Raw genomic sequence first — 23,527 nt, 5'->3', positions numbered from 1 at the left:
CCCTCCTGCTATCTTCTTCTTTTTTTTTTTTTCTTAACATATATTGCATTATTTGTTTCAGAGGTACAAATCTGAGATTCAACAGTCTTGCACAATTCACAGCACCTACCAGAGCACATACCCTCCCCAGTGTCTATCACCCAGTCACCCCATCCCTCCCACCTCACCCACCACTCCAGCAACCCTCAGTTTGTTTCCTGAGATTAAGAATTCCTCATATCAGTGAGGTCATATGATACATGTCTTTCTCTTTTTGACTTATTTCGCTCAGCATAATACCCTCCAGTTCCATCACGTCATTGCAAATGGCAAGATCTCATTCCTTTTGATGGCTGCATAATATTCCATTGTATATATATACCACATCTTCTTTATCCATTCATCTGTTGATGGACATCTTGGCTCTTTCCACAGTTTGGCTATTGTGGACATTGCTAATTACAGGATATATTATAGGACAATAATAATAACTTTTAAAAAGCCATTCTAGATTTTAAGTAGTCTGTTTACGAATTACATACAACTATATTGATGACAAATGCCTTAAGAGAGAGGAAGTGCTTTGGAGAAAGATCTATGAATTGAGACCCAAATCAGTGAGGCTAATAAAATAATTGCATATGCTCTTAGAATTTCCTTTATCTTTTTCAGTCATCTTCCTCAGTAGTAAAGACACTAACCTCCTACATTGCACCTGATTTATTAAGTGTATATCAATGTTTCCAATTAAATTTATTCCACATTAAGAGAAATGTTTTTGTTCTACTGGATCTTATTTTAGAATCATCATAGGCTTTCACCAGATAATTAAGGTAATTATTTTCATATATGCATGGACAGTAGTCACTTATCCCCTTGAAATGCCATTCATTTTCTTTTACTTTGAGTAGTTACATACACACACATATATATACACATTTATATATATTTATATACATATATAAATATATATTACACATATATGCACATTTATATATAAATATATACACATTTATATTTATATAATATATACACATTTACATAAATTTATACATTAATATAATTTATAATATATACACATTTATATAAATGTAAAACATTCTAAATGTGTATATATTATATAAATACATCTATATAATATATTATAAATTATAATATATCATAAATAATATAACATATTTATTTATATAATATAAAATTATATAAATTTATATATTATATAATATAAATGTATATATTTATATAAATGTGTACATATGTCTGTGTATTTATATATATAAATGTGTATATATGTGTATATAATAATATATAATAAATATATATATAAGTATGTAGCATATTTGCATATTGAAAAATGGTTGCTTCTCAATAGGTTGCTTCTGAATACCTTTTCTCACAAATAAAAGATTCTCCACAATATCAGGAAATACAAAATGTTCAATCACTTAAGGCACCACACATACTACAGCTATTTTTTTTTAAGCTAAGAACTCACATATTGTCATTTACGTTTCGCATCCATGCCTGTCTTCTGACTTCCTCTCTGGCCGCCTTTAACTCACTGGTTGGATCTGCTACCCGCAGTGTTGGCTCCAAGGGCTTGTAGCGCTGTTCTAACACTTCAGTGATATCACGGAATGGTCCCTGACAAGAAAGAACGAGGAAATATTTTATCATGGAAGACTTTTTGTCATATTATTGATGATTAAGGATGCTGAATATCTACAAAGTATACCAAGTTTACCAAATTATTTTTAAAGAACAAGCTGTTCTCTTAATTAGAAAATACACAGAATGTCACATCTTCAAAAAACGCTCACACAAGTTGAAGTGATTATATTAAAATATTTTAAATTAGCCAAAATTTTCCCTACTTACATCAAAAGATTTTTTACGCTAAAACTGTTAAATTTGTAGTTATGTTACTTTGTTTTCTAGTTTTAAAAAAACATATTTCTTCTGATATAACTTAAAAAGAATTCTCTCCCTTTTTAAGTAAAGATATTAGAAAAGGTTCTGAGCATTGCTTTCAAAAAGCCTTCCTATCAATAGAAATAGGATAGCAAGTTTTTTTTCATTAAAATAAAGCTTTTAAGTGAATGCCACATCCTATATTTAACTGGTAACCCTCCAAAAACAGAGAGCCATAATTGTAATTAATTTAAGTGTTCTTCAGTAAAAATTCTAAGTTCTATTGCATAATACTCTGACACAAAAGCAACCATCTAGTGACACAAATACATAGCCGAGGAAAGCCCATAAGCTGCAACAGGGAAAAGTGTTTTATAAGATAGCCTACCTTTAAATTAGTAGTTACTTATACTAATTACTAGAATCCACTGGTTGTCTAATTAGTATCATATTAAACAATACAAATCAGAGGTGGCTCCGGATTTTACTATGTCATTAATTACATACTGCTTTTTTTCCCACCACTATTGTTGTATAAGACAGAAGTGATATAAAATGGACAAAGATTCCTAATCATATTCCTTATCCTTAAAGATCTCTTCTTTAAATAGGTTATCACTAACAAGACACAGCTGGAGTCACTGCAAGCACTGACTGAAGACTGTGGGGCTAATAAAAAGAAATGATTCACGCCTCATTTATGTTCACTTATGTTTTACATTAATAGAAACCAATAATAGGAACCAGTTACCATAAAAGTCATGGACCGTAAATAACACAAATGGCAAATAAGTATCATCTAGTACTTTTCACAGCTGGACAGGAGGATTGCTATATTTGAAAGTAGTTAATGGATTTTTATTGGAACTTTACTTTTTAAAGATACAGTAACATGATTCCAAGTTCACTATTAAGAAATCAAATGGGGATTTATTATTTTTTTTCAGATTCTTAACGTTCTTAATTTCTTCGAGAAATTTTAGGGTTTAAAAATTAATGCATGGTTGTATTATCAGGGGAAAATTACTTCTTTAGACCTTTTTCCTTATATGTAAAATGGAATAATAATTATCTCACAAAAGTGCTCTTAAGATGTATAAGACAATGTAAGTAACACTCTTAGCATTGTACTGAGAACATGCTAAACATTCACAAATGATACCCCGGCTTTATTTTCATTATTAGTTTCAAGAGAAGTTTGGAGAAGGTTTTGAACAATAGCAGAATCAAATATATAAGGAAATGCACAAGGACTTTGAAGGGACCAGCATTCACAAGGAGGAATGGTCTTCTAAGTGGCCAAACTCTACCTTCTAAACTTTATTGGTGTATCAACATAAAACATACCCATTTGTAAGACTTACCCCACTACTTGTTCTGGAACTTACTATTTCCAAAGAGACTAGGAAATGAAAAAGGAGGAGCCCAACTCAAGCAGCAAAAGTTAGAATAAGAATAGACCCAGTCTTCCTAATGGGTTCAATATTTTTGTGACCCTAATCCTTCCGTAATCACATTCATCTCTCTATATCTATCAGTGCCTGGTCCATACATTTATATCTTAGACAAGTGTCCAAGACATTTCGGCAAGTGTCTTGCCTTGGAGCTCAACGGAACTTCTCCCTGGTTAGCAAATGCCATACACCATCAAACTTCTCCTATGCCAAAGCTTCTGTTAATTTGTATTTCTGTTGATAGACTGCCTTTCAGATCTCAAGTGATCACTAATATTGATCATATGTGGAGTGACATGGGGCCTCAGATTTTGGGCATAGCTTCAAACTTCGGAACTGCTCATTGTACTCATTTCCAAATATTAATCCCTATAATGCCTAGGCTCAACCTGAATCTACAAGTCTCCTTTGACTCTTAGCTATAGTTTTCCAAAGTTTGACTTTATTTGCATCTAAACAAATCCTAATTATGAGGGTCAAATATATTTATGTTCTTCTATATCTTTAACAACCCATGTTACTTTATAGTCATCTTGTATTTTTTAAAATTTTCTCAAAGCTGAAATAATAATGAAGTTATGTTTTAAACTCCCAGGATTGTCTCATACACTTGAGAAATTTACCTCCCAAGTACAGACAGACCATCAGAGTATAAATATTACCATCTGTAATATAGCATATATAATCTTAGATATCCCTAATGATGTATATACCTTTCATATTATTAGGTAACATATAGTAAATGCGGTTCAGTCCAATAAAACCACAACATTAAAAATCCCATTCTGTGAAAACAAGAATGGAAAGAAGGAAAAAAAGAAGAAAAGGAAGTGAGAAAAGAGGAAGCCAAAGGAAGCTGAGAGAGAAGAAGATGGAATGAAACAATGGGTTGAAGAAGAATGGGAAGGAAGGAAGGAAAAAAAAAGGAAAGAAAGGAAGAAAAAGAAGATTAAAATGGTGCAGAGCGGAGGGAGGAGGACCAGGGATAGGAATGAAGGAGACAGGGAAAGAAGAAAAGAGAAAAAGAACAAGGGAAGAGAGAAAAAGGAAGAAAGAAGGGAGCAGAAAAGGAAAAGAAAATTAACAAGGATCATTATTTTGTGGTATGCTAGATAAAGGTAATTTATGAGTGTATATGTGTATGTACACACATGTATGTATATCTATCTGCAAATATCTGCATATGTATACACACATATACATATATAAAATCTTCCATATACACGTATATTCCATATATATATATACACATGTATATCATTATATGAATGTATGTAATATTTTCTATGTGTTTTCATATATATATATATATACTATTGTGGTATAATAAGAAATACATATCTGATGGTTTTTGTCCCTGATTCCTGGCATAGAGCTCCTAAAATGCTTGGAATTTCCTGAGTGATGGGGTGACTTTGTTATCGATAAATAAGGTTACACCTGAGATTATGCTAATGAGGTGATTCAGGTTGGGTCCCTAGTAGCCTTTTGATCAAAATGGTCACCAGAAAGACCAAATGATTAGAAGGTTGAAATTTCCAGCCCCTGCTTCTGATCTCCAGGGAAAGGTAATGGAGTTCCAGACTGAGCTTTATAAAAACTCTTACACAAGGAGATTCGATGAGCTTCTCAACTGGCACACACATCTATGTGCTGGGAGAGAGGTGCATCCCAGCTCCATGAGAACAGAAGCCTGTGCACTCCGGACCCTTTCAGACCTCACTCCATGTTCCGCTTCACCTGGCTGTTTATTTGTATCCTTTATAATAAAGCAGCAAGTATAAATAAATTGTCTTCCTGAGTTCTGTGAACTGTTCTAGCAAATTATCAAACCTTAGGATGGGGTCATGGGACCCCTCAATTTATAGCCAGCTCAGTAAGAAGTACAGGAGACCCAGAAATTGCTACCAGTATGTGAAGTGAAGAACAATTTTGTGGGCCTTGAGCTGCGGAGTCTGCACCAACTCCTGGTAGTTAGTGTTAGAACTGGCTTGAATCGTTGGACACCAAATAGTATTCAGAGAATCATAGAATTAGTTGTTGGTGTTGGAAAACACCTCGATCACATATATATATTTTCCAACATATATTTATATACTTACTGTATTTATTTACTATATTTATTATATAAATATATAGGTATACATCTTCCATACAAATACATATAACCATTTTTACATGTATATTATATATGTATAAAAATTGTCCACATATATTATTCACATATACCTTGTATATAGCTATATGTATATGTCTTCCATATGTATTCCATAAATACTAAATACATATATGTATAAATAGAATGCTATGGGGGGGAAGCCATGTAAGGTACTAAAAGGGTTATATTGAGAAAAGTACATTAATAAAGATGAAGAGTGAATACAAACTAGTATAAAATAAGCCATATTATAAAAGCATAAAAAAGCAAAGCAAAGCAGTAAAGTTAATGTGAAATATAAGTATTATAAAACTCATATAAAATGGTATTAAATGTGTATGGTTAACGTTGTGACTATTATACAGTGTGGCAGTTTGGTCTGGATGACTTCTAGAGTGTTTCCAATTCAGATACATTTACATACCTGTATTTTATCAATACCATATCATTTTTACATTTCCTAAGAAGTTGCATTCAGAATTACTCTATGAATCTCATGTATTACCAATAACTATCTCATTGAATAGCATAAAATATGGATTATTAAGTATTCAAATATACAACGTTATGTCTGACACCTTAGCAATCACTGAACACTTAATACACAAGCAATGGAGTTACCAAGTTATCTTCTTTATAGAATAATAAATTGAATTGCTCATTCTGATGGTATCATGTAAAATCATTACTCGGATCAACCGAAATAGTAATATGCATAATTCAAATGGTAAAAATTCAGTTACTTAGAATATAAAATTTATTTTATATTTGTTTTAAAAACTATTTAAATGCCTTTATTAGAATATTGGTATAACCTATATTTTGAAAAGATTAATGAAACCATACTCTGAAGATATGTTCCAAAATAAACTGAAAATTTTCCAAATTATCTCTTTTTTCCCCTTGCTCAACTCTCCCCTCCCTGCCACTTTATTTCAGAAAGAGGGAGCACTCTCAGCTTCTATGTTTTCTTGTATAGATTTTTTTTTTTTACAGCTCTTTCTATAATATAGTATAAGCCATCAGTTAATAGTATTTTTTAAAATTAGTATTAATTATCAATTAGTAATTTTAAGAGAGCAAAAAAAAGCACAAATAAAGGGAATTACAGAAAGTGAATACATAACATCACAAATAATTACAGCAAAGTGGGAAAGTGCTTTATGGCACAGATGAGGTTGTCCTCTAGCAAGCTGATGAAATGGTTGGGGGTGTGAAAAGCAGTCTCTAAGATGACCTCCAACAATCCTACTTTCTGGGATTCAAACCCTTGTGTGGACTGGACTTACTCACTTGTGAAAAATGAAATATGGCAGAATGGGAGGTCACTTGTGGCATGAGGTCATAAAAAGGCTGTGGCTTTGCTTTGAGGAGTCTCTCACTCTCTGTCAGATCACTCTCCTGTGGGAAGCCAGCTGCCAGTGAGGCAGCTCTACAGACGGCCACGGCGAGGGACTGAGATACGAAAACAAGCAACCAGATGAGTGACCCTAGAAGGGGATCTCCTCATCCTCCTGCTCTTCCCTACAGCTGAGTTTCCACATGAAATCACAGCATTGTCTGGCACCTTGCCTGCAACTTCATGGCAGATCTTGAGTCAGAGGCACTCACCTAAGCTGGACCTACAACACTGACCCACAGAAACTGTGAGAGAAGAAACGTGGGTTGGTTTAAGCCATCAGGTTTTCAAGTTATTTATTACATAGCAAAAGATACACAGAGGAAGGCCTGTGTAGGGAACTACTAGGTGGGAGTTCTGGGAATCTGGCCATGTGAACCCAAATCAACCCAATTCTAGGTTGATGCCCCTTGGTGGCAGTTGTCTACTCCAGATTAAATATCGATGGGGATGATCAATGGGGCCTTTGGGACAGTGATGATCTTCACCCAACACATCCCACTCCACCCCATAGCCTTAGGAAATCATTTGCCAGTCCAGGTCTATAGCAACCCACAGGGAAGACTTTTTTGTCTCTGCCCGAGTCTTGCATTGTTTTGGGTCCTCTGTAATTCTCTCAACTTATACTTTTAAATTATGTTTACAACTGTATATAGATATGAATCATCAGGTGAGAAGTTAAATAAAGTTGATAACACATCATATTTTTCTAGCAATATGTTATAACAAGTACCGTTATAACAATGTTTTTAAAGAAAAAGGCTAGATCCTAGCCAAAAATCTTAAGCGTTAACTTCATATTTGAAATAATAAAATTCAGTACCATAGAATTATTTGATTACTTCCCTCATACATATTTTAAACATACTTTATGTTTATTATTTAAAATTGGATTCCATAAAAAATAATTTTCCTTTCTTGTCACAAAGACAAAACAACAGTAACTTTTTTTAAAAAACAGCAAGAATACAATCATTGACAGAATTCTTATACAGGACTAATGAGTACCTGACATTGTTTCCTATCAATGGGTGGCAGAATTTCAGATCGAGGAAAGGAACGGGCACTCGTACAAGCTAGCCAATTGCTAAGGCTGATGCAGCGCTTCTGCTTAACTTTAGACCTTTGGTATGTTAAAGGCTTTGCCTTTTGTAACCGCAATTCCCAGGGATCAGGATCTTTTCTGAATGGTGAATTGTATATACCTGGAATCTAAAGAAAAAGAACATAATTTTTATTTTTAACTTTAACTTTTCACATGAAATAAAAGGAAGACGAAGTTGTAACATAAAAATTTTCATATGTTTAAGGACTATTTTTAAGTAGAACTCTAGTTCTTAACTAGAGGCTGGCTTTAAATTCATCTAAGGAGATTACAAAATACTCACTTTGTCTACACTCCAGACCAACAATTTCAGAATCATTCATAGTTAAAGACCAAAAATGTTAAAAATCACTGAGCTATAGCTTCTACCTGGCATATATGGCATATTTTATATAACCATATTTTAGAAAAAATTACAGAAGGACCTTAAGTCATTCTTTCTGTTAACTATGCATATGTGTATTTAATCACATCCATAAGTCATACATTCACTCACACAAACTCAAATATGCAATGCTTGAACCAGTTTCAGGCACAAAATACGCACTCAATAAATACTTGATTGCTTTAACGATTATGCATTATTAAACCCATATATTTTTCCTAAAATGTGCTTTTCTCTTATGCCACCATTATATGCAGAAATTTTTCTGGTCACTATATTTATTGATGGAATCAGCAGTTCTAAAGTATTATGATTACCCAAGATCCTTATCTTTGAAAAACTATCTTAGAAAATTTTATATTTTCTTGTGGCATGATCTCAGGGTCTTGGGATTGAGTCCCACATCGGGCTCCCTGCTCAGCAGGGAGTCTGATTCTCTCTCTCCCCCCCCACCCCTCCCCCCTTGCTCATGTTCTCTCTCGCTCTTGCTCTCTCTCAAATAAATAAATAAATAAATAAATAAATAAATAAAATCTTTAAAAAAGAGAGAAAGAAAATTTTATATATTCAGCCTAATACTTCAATTAAGTGTTAACCTTTTTCTAATACCAATTGAGGCTAGATTCAGTGTCCTATCCCTAATGCTACATTAAGAGCCTGGGGCCAACTCTGTCAGAGCTCCTACCTACCTACCACATTGTTTCATAATTACCTTTGTGTGTATCAATCTTCCCTAAACAAGCAGCTGGAGCACAGGGCCTCTGATTTAGGGACTTTTGTAGCCCCATGGCCTCGTGGATTCCTGGGCACATAGTAGACACTCAGAAACAATGCACTCTGCAGAAGGACCTGTGAAGCCTCTATTTACTCTTGTTTTCCAAAGCCGCATCAAGATCTCAGGGAAATGTTTGAGGCTTATTTCAAAATCTTATCAACTTCTTTCAAAGAATTATAGATTATACCCTTTTTATCTTTCTTAATATATCAGTTTTGCTGTGCTTTCAAACACATTGTGATCTAGCACTAAATTATCAAAGATCCACTTGAGTTACCTTCAACTCAACTGTTCCTGTGTTATAACTGAATTTTATTAGAGAAAACAAAGCCAATGTAAATATACTTATATACCTTAAAAAAATATTTTTGAACTGGGTTTTCTTTGGGATTTTTTTCCCTATATAATTTATACAAGAAAAAAAAGTGTTGAAAATTGTATAAACCATATTTAATGTCATGCTGACCATTCTCTCACTATAATACTAAATACCAAACAAGGTAGATTCATAAATAGCTTACATGATGTTAATAAAAAACAGTATGGACACATATTTAAAATAGTTTTTAGTGTAATTTTGAAGTGGGTGAGAATTTTTAAGATGATTTTTAGGGTGAATTTCTATGATGAGAATCTACCAACTGTAATGAGAAGAAAACCAACAAATATTACATTAAAAAGACTATCCTGACATAAATATAACTAAATCTCCATAGTCCATGAAAAAGATAGGAGTATGCCATTCTATTTAGTGATGATCTAGCTGACTTAAGTCTGTTAATCATTTCCACAACCTTGCAGATTAAAATAGTAAAATACATACAATTTAACTAGATTATAATTTATCAGTTAAATATGTCTATCTACTTGAATAACTGTTACCAGCCATTAACTTTACCCCATTAGAAATCTTCTTTGGTCTCCTTCCACATTTGCATGCACATGTATACATAGGCTAGATGGGAAATGCAAATAGATCAGTAGACATGATAGCTTTCTTAAATTATATTTTGCAACCTATATGGAGACCTTCTCATGTGTATTCTCTTTGCAATTTAAATCAAATATAGGTAGAAAATATATTTTAATTGAATTTAAAATGTATCATTTAAAATCTTCAAGGTGTCAGTTATTTTAGAAATTAATTTAATACATTTGCTAACTTACGTCAATGAAAACAGTTCAGCCCTCTCTCAATCCCTACCGCAAGCAAATACCCTATTTATTTATATTGATACAGTATGCATTTAGCTAGTACTTCTTTAAGTAAATAAAACAACCTTAACTTACTATTGTCTCATGCTGCATTTTATAATTTGTAAGCCACTTGTGAATAATGGTTTGTTGTTGATTTTTAAAAATATTACTATGAGTCACAAAAGACAAAGTTAATCCTAAGGGACCATGACATATTTTTCAGTTTTCACATTTTTCACAACTTAGAAGGGCTACTGCCAAGCTAGCTTTTGGGACTTCATTTTCAGCAATAATTTTCTAGAGTGACCAACACTATGGGGAAATCTGTGCTAACTGTTTAAAAAAAAAAAAGCCTACAACTGAGTTATTTGCAGTACTGTCATGCTAACATTCAACTCAATAAGACCCAAGAAATCTCGGGAGAGGACTCTGCTAATAGCTTCTTACTGACCTCCTTGCATCAGGCTGGGCTGCTGACTGGTGGCCCAGTGGTGAATACGGCAAATGAGGTGTGAAAGCACTGATTTTTTTTAAAGGCTATGATTCTGACTCGTCAAAAGGGAAAAAAAAAAAAAAAGGCAATGAGTTATATAATAGATATATATTTTTCTTGAATTCCCCCCTTCAGACCCTCCATCATGGGAACTTAAGCATGACCTGGAATATTAATTATGTCAGGTTGAGCAACGAGCAAATGTACCATTTGTTACCCAGTCACCCTTAGCATTACATTAATATTTTGAACCATTCCATATTTCTAACAATCTATCAGTTGCTCTTTTCTTCTCAGTTTTTATTCTTTAGACTTAGAAGTATTGTATGGGAAAGTACTTTAAAAATGCAATTGATTTAAAAACAAATCGATGATGGATTTGGAGCATCTACTGTTTTATTTCATGGAGAATGTTTTTACGATCATTTTCCACTCATCCACAGACCTTCATTTTGTAATTGCCTGGGGGAAGCTATATTCTAATTCTCCCCTCTTCTCTTTGTTATTGAGGTTTACTTCTAAAACAAGGTGCTGTAAAATAAAAAGAATCTGAAACATGATTTTGTACACCTATAATTCCCAAAGCACAATGATTAGTCTTTCCATTTCATATTTTACCATATGAGAAATAATAATCTCTCGTAATTTCAAAGTAACTGCTCACTCAGGGATGAAGAACTACTAAGTATACAGGATAGGTGGGAAAATTCAAGTTTTACTTTTGCAAATGACAATTACACAGCAAATGGGAGTTGACTGCCACATAAAGGAACAAAATCAGAAAGTATTTTCTTGCATCAGGATTCGGAATTTGTGACTACTGGGAGAGATACACAGTTCTAAAGAAGAGGGGATGCTGAGTAAAAGATGTTCAGGATCTAAGCTTTAATCAGAATTATTTTAAAAATTAGACACTAAGCCAGCACAGAAGGGCAAAAGATCTCTACTAACGAGGAAAATCAAAGTGGGCCAGAGAACTGTGAATGAAGTATTTGTGAGGGTAGGGACTGCTGAATCAACACTGACCAACGCACTTCATCATAATTATCAGGACATACTAGTGCCAGGGGATTTATAAAAGTCCCACTCAGCAAATAATTGCCCTGCTGTTAGGAGATAGTCAGAGTGTTAACACACTGTCACAGTCCAGTGTTTAGTAAGATATTCTACATTCAATTACTCTTGCTGAGAACTAAAAGGAACCATGGTCATTTCACACCACCTCAGTTACGCTTCCACATGCATTTCAGACAACAGCCATGTTAACCCTCACATACGGTAGCCCAGAAGGAAGAAGGATTTCATGGAAACATTTGGGATTCACAAGGAACATATCTGGTATAAAACTTATCTCTATATAGCAAGATTTAGAAAGAAAAAACTATTACTAACTACACATGCTTTTCTGTGACTTCAATGAAGAAGTCGAATTTTTAAATGTTTTGAGTCAAAGTACAGAGTGGGGTCATGTTAAATGGAGATCCCTGAAGTAGCTGGCTTCATTAGTTTAACAAATGATTTTTATGAATCATTTTGATATCCTAAACATTATCATCATATATTAAAACATTTTCATTAAATATTGATTAAAACAGTGAAATTTAAATAAAATACCATCCTCTATATACTAATTCAATTCAATAAATATTTAGCATCTACTAACTTAGAAACACTTTACTAGATCTAAGGTGGGTACAGATGAATGAAAAGTGATCACTCCCACCAAGCCATTCTCAGTGGTGGGAGAGGGGAGGGCTAGGAGAGCAATTTTGTGACTGACAGTAACATAACCAGCCTGTAGTAAGTATCCACTAACTACTGTTGTAAAAGAGGTTTACACCAGAGGTTAGAGTAAAAGTATATACACCTTTTAGAACTGTGGAAAAAATATCTGACTTTCTTCTAAAGGTGGGTAGAATTTTGGTAATAAAAAGGGAAGAAAGGCATTGCAGGCTAAGGGAAGGGTAAAAATAAAGACAAACATATTTGTGGGAAAACACAGAACAGCTGTTTAGTGACTATCACATTGGCCAGTTTAAGCATGAGGCTATAGTCAGAGATGAGCTTATAAAGATAAATAGGGGCTAAACTCTAGAAGGCTGCAAATTACACTTAATTCTGCATAAAATGGAAATCTGTTGATTTTCACATTCTCCCTTAGAAGGTAAACTCAGGAAGAAGTCTGAAGCAGGCCTACAGAAACAGACTCCATGAAAACACAGGTGAAAACCACAATTTAAAGAGACAGAACAAGCATCAGAACCAGACTCAGATATAGCAGGCATATTGAAATTATCAGAACAGAAATTTAAAACAACTATTAACATGTTAAGGGATCTAGTGGATAAAGTAGACAGCAGGCAAGAACAAGTAGGCAATGAAAACAGAGACATGGAAATTCTAAGAATCAAAAAGAAACGCCAAGGATCAATTAGCAATAATCGCGCCTCGGATAAACCTCATTGGCTACGATACTGCCACTGCGCAAAGCTAAGAAACACCAAGGATCAAAAACATGGTAACATAAATGAAGACTGCTTTTGATGGATTTATTTGTAGACAGAACATGTCTGATTAAAGAATCTCTGAATCTGAGGATATGTCAACAGAAAATTCCAAAATGGAAAGGCAAAGAAAAAAGTCTGATAAAAATGTAACAGAATAGGTGTGCCTGGGTGGCGCAGTCGGTTAAGCACCCAACTCTTGGTTTCAGCTCGGGTTGTGATCTCAGGGTTGTAAGACTGAGCCCCAAGTTGGGCTCTGTGCTCAGCACGGAGTCTGCTTGAGATTCTCTCTTCCTCTCCCTCTGCCCCTACCCCTTGTGCTCTCTCTCTCAAATAAAAATAGATAAATGTTTAAATATATGTATGTAACAGAATATCCAAGAAAGGTAGGACAACTACAAAAGGTATAACGTGCACATAATGGGAACCCAGAAGAAGGAAGTGAGAAAGGAACAGAAGACATATTTGAAGTAATAATGACTGAAGATTTCCCCCAAATTAATATCAGGCACCTAACCACAGATCTAAGAAGCTCAGAGAACACCAAGTAAAATAAATGACAAACACACAAACATATACAGAGGCAGAGCATATTCAAACTTCTAAGAATCAAAGATAAGAAGATCTTATAAGAAGCAGAAGTGATAAGCACCTTACCTACAGAGAGGCAAAGACAAGAATTACATCCAACTTTTCCTCAGAAATAATGCAAGCAAGACAAGATGCCTAGAGTGAACCCTAACATAAACTATGGACTTTGGATAATAATGATGTGTGGGGGTAGAGAATATATAGCAACTTCCTGACCAAATTTGTTGTGTACTCAAAACTGCTCAAATTTTTAAAAGCCTACAAAAACAGTTAAACATCTGCTTAGTATGTAACACAACAATTCCATTCCTGGGAATCTATACAAGAGAGGTGAAAAAACATGGAACACTGCCTATCTCAATACCTGGCTCAGAGTAGACAATCAATCCATGCTTATCTGAATAAGTGATATAGACCAAAAGTCTATAAAGGAGGTGAAGACTGCTTATTGAGAGGTAAGAAGAAAGAACAGCGGAAATAGAAGAATGACATGGACAGGGAGCATTCTATAGAAACAGAACCAGAAGGCTCTGATAAGAACATTTATTAAAAAGAACATAAGAGAATGTGGACTTACAGAAAAACCTGGGCTTAGAACCCAGGCAGAGGAGGTAGAAAGAGGAGCAGTTATTAGAACTGAGGTCCCAAAAATTCAGGTTGAAAGGTCCAGTGTATAGTTGTAATAGTAGGTCTGGAATTGGGAAAGAGGTCATAGTTAGTGATTGGAGTGTTTTCTGAATAAAAATATCTGAAGGTCTGAAAACGGATGGGGTCATTGAGGGAGAGCATGGAGGGAATTCAGGGGAACAGTCTTAGGAGTGTGTACATATAAGAAATAAGTGGAAGAGATGCCCATGAAGGACACTCAAAAGAGCAAACAGTGAGGGAGGAGAAGCTGTACACAAGGGAGAAGACCGTTTCATGAAGGAGGTCAGCAGTGTCAGAAGCTCAGGAGAGGAAGAACAGCATGAGGACAAAGAATGCACAACTGGCATGGTAATTAGAAGGTGACAGGTGACCTCCACAGAAGCAAATTATGTTCTTGTGGCACAAATCACATCGTAATTCATTGAATGTGAGGAAAGAAAAAAGAAGTGGAGACTGATTTGAGTCTTCTAAAATATAGCAATATTATGATGACTCAGAAAATCTTGGGACTAAAAGAACATCCCCCCCACCCCGCCCCCCGTCAGGATTCCCTTTAACTATATCGCATTTTGAAAGAATTTCTAAGAGAAGAGTCTATGTAAAAGACTTTCTGGGAAATCTTCCCCACTAAACTATTCCTTTATCTTTTTCTCTGCAAATGTCAAGTCACTATTCTACTGATCCCTGCAAGGACTAGATGAAAGTTGCTTATTTTCTTGCTTAGGAAATTTTTCTAGGCCTGTTCCTTCCCCTAACACGTAGCAACCCCCCTACCCGCCCCCCAGTATAGCTTCATTTACCTCCTCTCCTCTTCTATCTGCTACCTTGGCACTCTCTCCAGATTTGGCTTTGATTCCTGCTTTTCAATTTGAGTGACAGCATTGACAGTTTATAAATAATTATAAAATACTGAAATTAGCATTGATATGTATATATAGCCATACTGAGAATAGACTATTCTGTGGGGTTAGGATGGCTGGTATTTGAGCAGTATGAAAGAAGAGAAGAGATGGACCTAGTGTGTAAGGTGAAGGAAGGCATTCCCACAAAACAGCAAGACGTGCAAAGGAACAGAAACTTTAAATAACTGTGATATTAAAGAACTATAAATAGTCCCATATAATATCAGAGTAAAGATACACATTGAACACTATTGAATAGACTATTGAAGAAGACTGAGAAGAAATGATCAAAGAGTAGAAGGCTGACCATAGTGTCACCAAGGCCAAAGGAAGCTCTAATACCACAGGTGTGATGAGCAGTGTGCAGATTCTCCCAGAGGTCCTGTGGATTTATGATTAGGAGATTCCTGGGTGACCTTATCAAGAGGTATTCTGAGTAGAGCAGTGAGAGTGGACACCCAGTTCCACAGTGATTTGAAAACTTCCTATTGCGATGCCTTTAACACACCATTTCTATACGTTCTGTGCTGGCTTATTACACGTACTAGTGAAGTCTGAATGACCTAAGAAAAATAGTAAAGCATTTTTTATGACCACCACCCACCCCAAACCTTCCATTATATACCATTGTTCCCCCTCGGAAACCTACTATTTTCTCTTGCTCAGTTCTTCTACAGATGATTTAATTTGAAAATGATTTCATGGTTTGGGTTTAAAAGATGACTTTCAAGACAATTAGTGCTAAAAGAAAAATACTTAGCATCACAGAAACAGGCAACAGAATTGAAAATTTTCTTTTGTTAAAGAAAATGTACTAACAGAATGGAGCATTTGTCAAACTTTATTCCCAGTGTTATCTGAGGCTCTGCAAGAAACTGATTTCACAAGAGTCTTTGAAGAAAGATTTCTTAAGCAAACAGGAGGAAGCCATTTTAAGTTTTATCAAAGTATAGGATTAAAAAAAAAAAAAAAAAAAAGTATAGGATTGACTGCCTCATGGGCAAATGCTATGTTGCCTTAATCTGGTTGGCTACAATCTTGTCACCAGATCTCAAAGACCACCTCATTTTTAGACTACTGTGCTCTCACAGGCTTGCTTTGTCGACCTGTGACTTCTTGGATGGAAATTATTAATTAGTACCTATTAGGTTAGATTATACCTGCCACTTTGTGATAATTGAGCTGAGTCTTTAGTATTTTTGCACTTTTCTGTGTTACCCTTCAATAAAAATTTTATTTTATCTTTTATAGGTTATCTTTTGCTTCCTTATTTTGCTTTGACCTCCTTAATGGTAGGGAGCCCAGAAAATTCCACTATGCTTCACAACCCTGTTATCTTTTTTTTTTTTTTTCCAACTCAAACGTAAGCTCTTCTGGTGGTAACACAATTTGGCCACAAACACAATTAGAAGTAAAGTAATTTAATTGAAGGGAGATGACAACACAATATTTTGATTAAAAAACTGATCTGGTCTAAAATGAGTAACAGTCTAGTCTCTGGCTTTTGGGGTGTACTACTGGGTTATTTCCCAAGTTTTTATGTGAGCTTTTTCTTTAATTTCCTTCATTTCAAAAATATGAGGAAATAATACCTCCCTTACACTTTTTAATCCATTAATTCACTTTCAGCCCTACATATTATTACTGTGCTAGTGAAAATAAAGAACAGGCACAGCGACTTAAATTTCTATACATTAAGAGATAATCAGATCAAATAACTATATTTGCTTTTTTGTCAAATTGTCATGTCCAAATAATTGTCTGCCAAATTAATCCCAGCTCTCCTTTATATTCTCTGGTATCCTCATCCTCAACAACCCTGTTCCTTTTCTCAATACTTCTGATCCCTCGCCTATAACCTTTTCAACCTTGCCCTGTGGAACCCTTCTCCCATCTATGCTAAACAACTTCTCTTTGCCCCCCAATTTTTCAATAAATATATTCTCTACCTTTTTTAAATTATGAATGAAGCTTCCTTCCCCTCTAGAACACCACTTCCCTTGCAGCAGGCCTGCTGAACAAAGCATTTTAGTACTCCCCTGTACCACAGTGACTAGGGAGAGATTTGCATTTTCTTAGTTCCCCAATGTCATTTTCAAACCAGTACTCATCAACCTTCTTGCAATCTAAATATGCATTCTTTTATCCCTCCTTGTGGTTATCATATACAGACCCACTGGTCATTTGCCCATATTCATGATAGTCTTTGGCACTTAGTTCCGTCTTCCTTTCTACTATGTACTCTGGGATAACTTCTGGGTGATTTCATGTATAGGTGGGTGACCCATCCCAACAGTATAGCCTCACAGTTCTTTGACTCCTCCAACTTCACTGACCTTTACCTTTATACATTACTAGTTAGAGCAAGAGAAAGATGGCAAAAACATTTATATTCTTACAGATATCTCTTTATCTCAAATCATATGATCACAAAACAATGTGTAACCATCTTGAGTAGGACGTCTGTTGTTTCAGAATGTCAGCTGATGCCTCAAAGATGAAAATACTTCTTTTTAAAAGATTGATTTATTTTAGAGGGCGGGGGGAGGGGCAGAGTGGGACAGAGAGAGAGAGACCATCTCAAGCAGCCTCCTTACTGAGCATAGAGCCCAACTGAGGGCTCGATTCCATGACCCTGAGATCATGATCTGAACCGAAATCAAGATGATCTGAACCGAAATCAAGAGTTAGACGCTCAACCAACTGAACCATCAGGTGCCCCAAGATGAAAATACTTAATAGATGATATAACTACCCACTGTGTTCATGGCTCTTTTCCCAAGAAGACAAACTCATTGCCCAACAGCTCTCCAGAAGTGCCCATGAAGGCCTGCTTGCCTTCCTGTGAGAGGCTCTGCATCTTAGACTTATGCCTCCCACCTCCTGATGCTTAAAGGAACTGATAAGCTAATTCACACACAAAACATCAAAAGCTAATAATGCTGAATATATTGTCTAGTAATTGTCATCAAATAAATAGAAATTTAAAGATATATGGGACTCCTGGGTGGCTCAGTTGGTTAAGCGTCTGCCTTCGGCTCAGGTCATGATCCCAGGGGCCTGGGACTGAGTCCCGCATCGGGCTCCTTGCTCAGCGGGGAGCCTGCTGCTCCCCCTGCTTGTGCACTTTCTCTCTCTCTCTCATTCTGACAAAGAAATTTAAAGATATGATTTCAGCCATCATCCAGGAAAATAATGTTGAGCTAGGACCTCTTTGAACCAAACCTTAAAAGAAACCAAGGCATGGTTTTGAAGATAGCCAGATCGTAGTTTGAATTTCATCTTCATTCTATCTAGTTATGTAACTTGGCTTAATTTGGGACATTATAGAATCAAAAAAACAAAAAATGTTAGTGTCACCTTTGCCTTTTCTTTGAACATAAGATTTGCCCTTTTAAAAGTCACTTAAAATATATTTTACCAAATACAGGTATCAGTTACTAAAAATTATTACATCTGTCAAAATGATTGTTTTATTTATAGTTTTTATTTGATTCAGAGAAGAAATAGTGAATAATTGGGACTGAAATAAAAGCTGCCTTTTTTGTTTTTAATATGAAAGTATTTTAAATCAGAATTAGGACATGTATTAGAAATACCATGACTTTGACATTAGAAATTGGGGATATTAAAGTGACATGGTTGCTCTCTTTTATGAATTCACCTATGTTAGAGGGAAGTAGACGTAACCAGAATACCAATAGTAAATGTTATATAAAGACATGGAAGAGAAAAGCAACAACCGTGCCTTGCAAGGTCAGGGAAGGCCCAATCACAATTTTCGCATTTAGATAGTTGTCAACAGAGAAGTTGATTTTGGTATGGATATATAAATAACCAAGCCAGGTAAAATAAATTGAATCATTTTAATGATATGAATTTAAGACTAATTCAGATTTGATTATGCATAGATAGCATAAGCATAAATAACAAATATGAATACAACAAAATTATATTATCTTAATGATTCATAATTTATTTCAAAGATATATTAATACTGAAATTATATGCATATATATATATATACACATGTATTAATTTAAAAGGAGATGGAAAATAAAGCTGAATAAATTTAAGAGAAAAAATTTTAAAATACAACTCATTAAAGGGACTAAAACTATCAAGGAACATTTTACATTATATAAGCACCTTGAAAATACTACTTTCCTCTAAACTAAGAGTGATCGTATCCTTTCAGCAAGACTTTCCCTTCAGCATAACAACAGCTACTGACACCTGCAGTTCATTTATTTTAGGCCTAAGAGATATTAACAGATTAAGATTTAAAGACAAATTCTTCCTCTTTTCTCCCTTCTTCACACCTTCCTTCCATTTCCTCATCTTTTACTTTACTGTCCACTGTGATATTGTGTAGATAACTCCTTTTTGAGTGAAATACTTCCAACTGTCAAAAGATATATAAATAGAAACACCAAGTGATAAGACTATTTAACAGAAAACCTGCCGCTTTATACTAAAATAATTATTTATTATTTATTTATCTTAAAGATTTTATTTATTTATTTGACAGAGAGAGACAGTGAGAGAGAGAACACAAGCACGGTAAGTGGGAGAGGGAGAAGCAGGCTTCCCGCCGAGCAGGGAGCCCGACTTGGGGCTCGATCCCAGAGCCCTGGGATCATGACCTGAGCCGAAGGCAGATGCTTAATGACTAAGCCACCCAAGTGCCCCACACTAAATTTAAAGTCATGTTTCTCACACCATAATGAAACTAATTTTTTTTTTTTTAAGTAGGCTCCATGTGGAGCCCAATGCGGGGCCCAAACCCACAACTCCAAAATCAAGACCTGAGCCACGACTCTGAGATCAAGACCTGAGTTGAGATTAAGAGTCAGACGCTTAACCGAATGAGCCACCACAGGTGCCCCGAAACTAATTTTTAATATATATTTTTAAATAAACAACTGCACTTCCTCTTTGCTTATGTTTCTTTTGTGATTATAATACATATATAAAATATTGTACAAACTTTCTATGTCTTTTAAAATATTTACCTACCTTATACTGCATAAAATCTCAAGGTCATAGACGATTTCCTGTGTTGGGACTATACCTTAATTTAGACTCAAAAGTTTAGAAATACTCATGTTCTTAACAGTGACCTTAAGGACCAAATAAGCTACATTAGTCAATGTTTGAGTATCTTGATCACTGACTTAGTTTGAGTTCATTTTAAGAAAATATTTGAAAGTAAAAAACTCTCTCCCTGTGTCCCTTGTTTTAATACAAAGGAATAATGTTTTTGATTATAGGGTACAAGGGCTAGGGAAGGAGATATACGGAAGATTAAAGGAAGAAGAAGAAATAAAGAAGATGGATTAATCCAAAGCCTGAGATTTTAAAATTTGGCCTCCAGCTATTCATTGGAAATATTTCTAACATTTTCCAATCCAAAAGAATGAATTTAAATATTAAGAACATGGGGTGAGCAGAACTTCTCTATATAAAGTTATTCTTCTGGACTTGCAGAAGAGCTAAGATAAATCATGAGCTGACAAACTCTACCTCTTCATTATTTATCTATTTATAACAGCATCTAACTTCTAAAATATTGGTCTCATTCTAAAATATTTCTGAAGTGTCTTAAAAATAGAAAACTAGTGGGGCATCTGGGTGGCTCAGTTAAGCGTCTGCCTTTGGCTCAGGTCATGATCCCAGGGTCCTGGGATCGAGCCCCGCATTGGGCTCCCTGCTCAGCGGGAAGCCTGCTTCTCCCTCTCCCACTCTTCTTGCTTGTGTTCCCTCTCTCACTGTCTCTCTCTCTGTCTGTCAAATAAATAAATAAAAAAAAATCTTTAAAGAAAAATAGAAAACTAGTCATAGTAATATTAGGAATAAATCTTCAAATCTACAAACTATTATAGCCCCAATTATTTCATCAGATCTAATTAGAGCAATGGTATAACTTCCTTGAGTTTCTAAGTTTTAGATTTCATTGTATTATAATTAGGGATAGCAAAAGGAACCACCAAAAACTCAGTCTTCTCTAATCAATGAAGAAGTTGAAAAAATTGATTATAATTAACATACCAACATTAATTTTATAAAAATTAATAGAAATAAGCATATACCAGTTAACTGTTAATTACCTTGTGTAAAACATCTGCATACAATTTAAAATATGGTGTGCTAGAGTATAAAGGTAAGTAAAAAAACATTTTACATTAAGGTAGAAAATGGGAACTACTTTTGTTACAAATTTCTCTAATTCTTTTCTGACTTTTGAATTTTCTATTAAAGCTGTATTTGAAATTTTATATAAGCCTATATTTGTGTATGTATATACACATATGTACAGATAACACATACACATATATAGAGGTGTATATATAGGTTATTGTTTAATACCTGTAATACCTAATAAGAACTCTCCCTGCCCCATACCTAATACATTAAAAATTTACCTCATTACTGGATGGAAATAAATAGACCCTGATTTTGATGTCCAAAAATAAAACATAATAGAGGACTAAAGAAAATCAGGTGCCTCAATTTTATGGATAGGACTAAAATAATAATGTTCATTTAAATGTCTGAATGTTAGATTTGATATCTGATATGCAGAAGATTATTCATATAAAATTAAATTGAATTAAATAAATTAAAATAGCTTTAATGGCTAAAACTTCTTTGAGCAAGTTTAACACAATACAAAAATATAGTCCAACAAGAGGTGAAGTAACAGTGAAATTGATTCAACTTAACCTCCGGGGCCCTCATTTTCACAGGCTCTTTCCATAACACAAAGAGGGACCCTGGCAATGTGTTGACATGGTTATGTTCTTTAGTAAAATTTATGAAAGTAAGACATCAGTTAGTTCCACTGTCTTTTTTTTTTTTTTTAAGATTTTATTTATTTTTATTTGAGAGAGAGAGAATGAGATAGAGCGAGTACATGAGAGGGGGGAGGGTCAGAGGGAGAAGCAGACTCCCTGCCGAGCAGGGAGCCCGATGCGGGACCCGATCCAGGGACTCCAGGATCATGACCTGAGCCGAAGGCAGTCGCTTAACCAACTGAGCCACCCAGGTGCCCCGGTCTTTTATATTCTGACTTATCCTCTATCACACTTGGGTGATCCCAATGTAAGAATAACTTTCAGGAATATTCCTGAACCCAGTGGGCAGACTCACCAGGCACCATGAATAAAGGTGCAGGACCAGAGGCTGCACTGTACTACGAACATCCTAAACTGTCTGGCCCAGAAGTATGTGCTAGTAGAAGAGAGGTGGGGTTTTCTCAAATGGAGAATTTGATTCTCCTCATTGCCTATACAAAATGGAACATCTTCCCTTTCAAAAATATACTCAATAATGCAGCATACACAAATAGGAACGCATCATTTAACTTTCTTATAATAATGAAAAATTTAGATCAATGTTCCTACAAAAAGGAGTGAATAACTTTCTCTTTTCACTCTAGAAAGCGTAACAAAATTATTGTCAAAGAAAGAGGCAATCAAAGAGGCATGAAACCAAAATATGGTGAGCAAATATGATAGAGCTATCAAGCAGTTAATAAAACTATTATATTTAGATTTTGAGTGGTGGTGTTCTCAGATGTTAAAATTTGAAATGTGCCTGAAACGATTTTTTTGCTCATTATAAAAAGTATTCATCTTCCTGTATTTGTAACTTCGTATAGTTTCTTCTTGAAGGTAGATCCCCAAATTGTATAAGCTTCAGGCCCCCAAAACACATGAATCTGCCCCGGTCACATGCATAGGAGAGGTTTACAGTGTGTTTTGCTAATGGACATTTTTTAAAATAACTTAAAATGTAGCATGCTGAAAAGGAAAAAATATATAAGAAAAGTAGCTAAGGCACTTTTCTCTACCTGAGTGGTCTCTCTTTAACTTTTATTTTATTTTTGTTTCCATCAGTATTTTTGCCTCCGTTTCTTAGATGCATGGTGGATAAATGATGGCAAGGAGAAGAGCAGGGAAGGGACTTATTTGGGGACACAAGACTTTTTTTTTAACCACTTCACTTTATCTCTTCAAAGAGT

The 23,527-nt window shown here is 34.8% G+C and overlaps 1 protein-coding gene and 1 pseudogene across 7 annotated transcripts in view; both read right to left on the bottom strand.

Annotated features, from left to right (window-relative positions):
- Positions 1 to 23,527, bottom strand: part of SPATA17 (spermatogenesis associated 17) — a 204,380-nt gene that overhangs the window by 104,604 nt on the left and 76,249 nt on the right. For all 7 annotated transcript variants that reach the window (XM_078078369.1, XM_078078373.1, XM_078078372.1 and 4 more), the window contains exons 7-8: positions 7,910 to 8,113; positions 1,475 to 1,623 (exon numbers count right to left, since the gene is read on the bottom strand). In XM_078078369.1, the coding sequence (XP_077934495.1) occupies positions 1,475 to 1,623; positions 7,910 to 8,113 (353 nt within the window). The remainder of the gene's footprint in view (positions 1 to 1,474; positions 1,624 to 7,909; positions 8,114 to 23,527) is intronic.
- On the bottom strand, positions 13,283 to 13,348 carry LOC118538314 (U4 spliceosomal RNA; annotated as a pseudogene).

Source organism: Halichoerus grypus, chromosome 7 (genome assembly GCF_964656455.1).
Source record: "Halichoerus grypus chromosome 7, mHalGry1.hap1.1, whole genome shotgun sequence".
NCBI classification, from domain to species: Eukaryota; Metazoa; Chordata; class Mammalia; order Carnivora; family Phocidae; genus Halichoerus; species Halichoerus grypus.
This window is presented reverse-complemented; position numbering and strand designations above follow the sequence as displayed.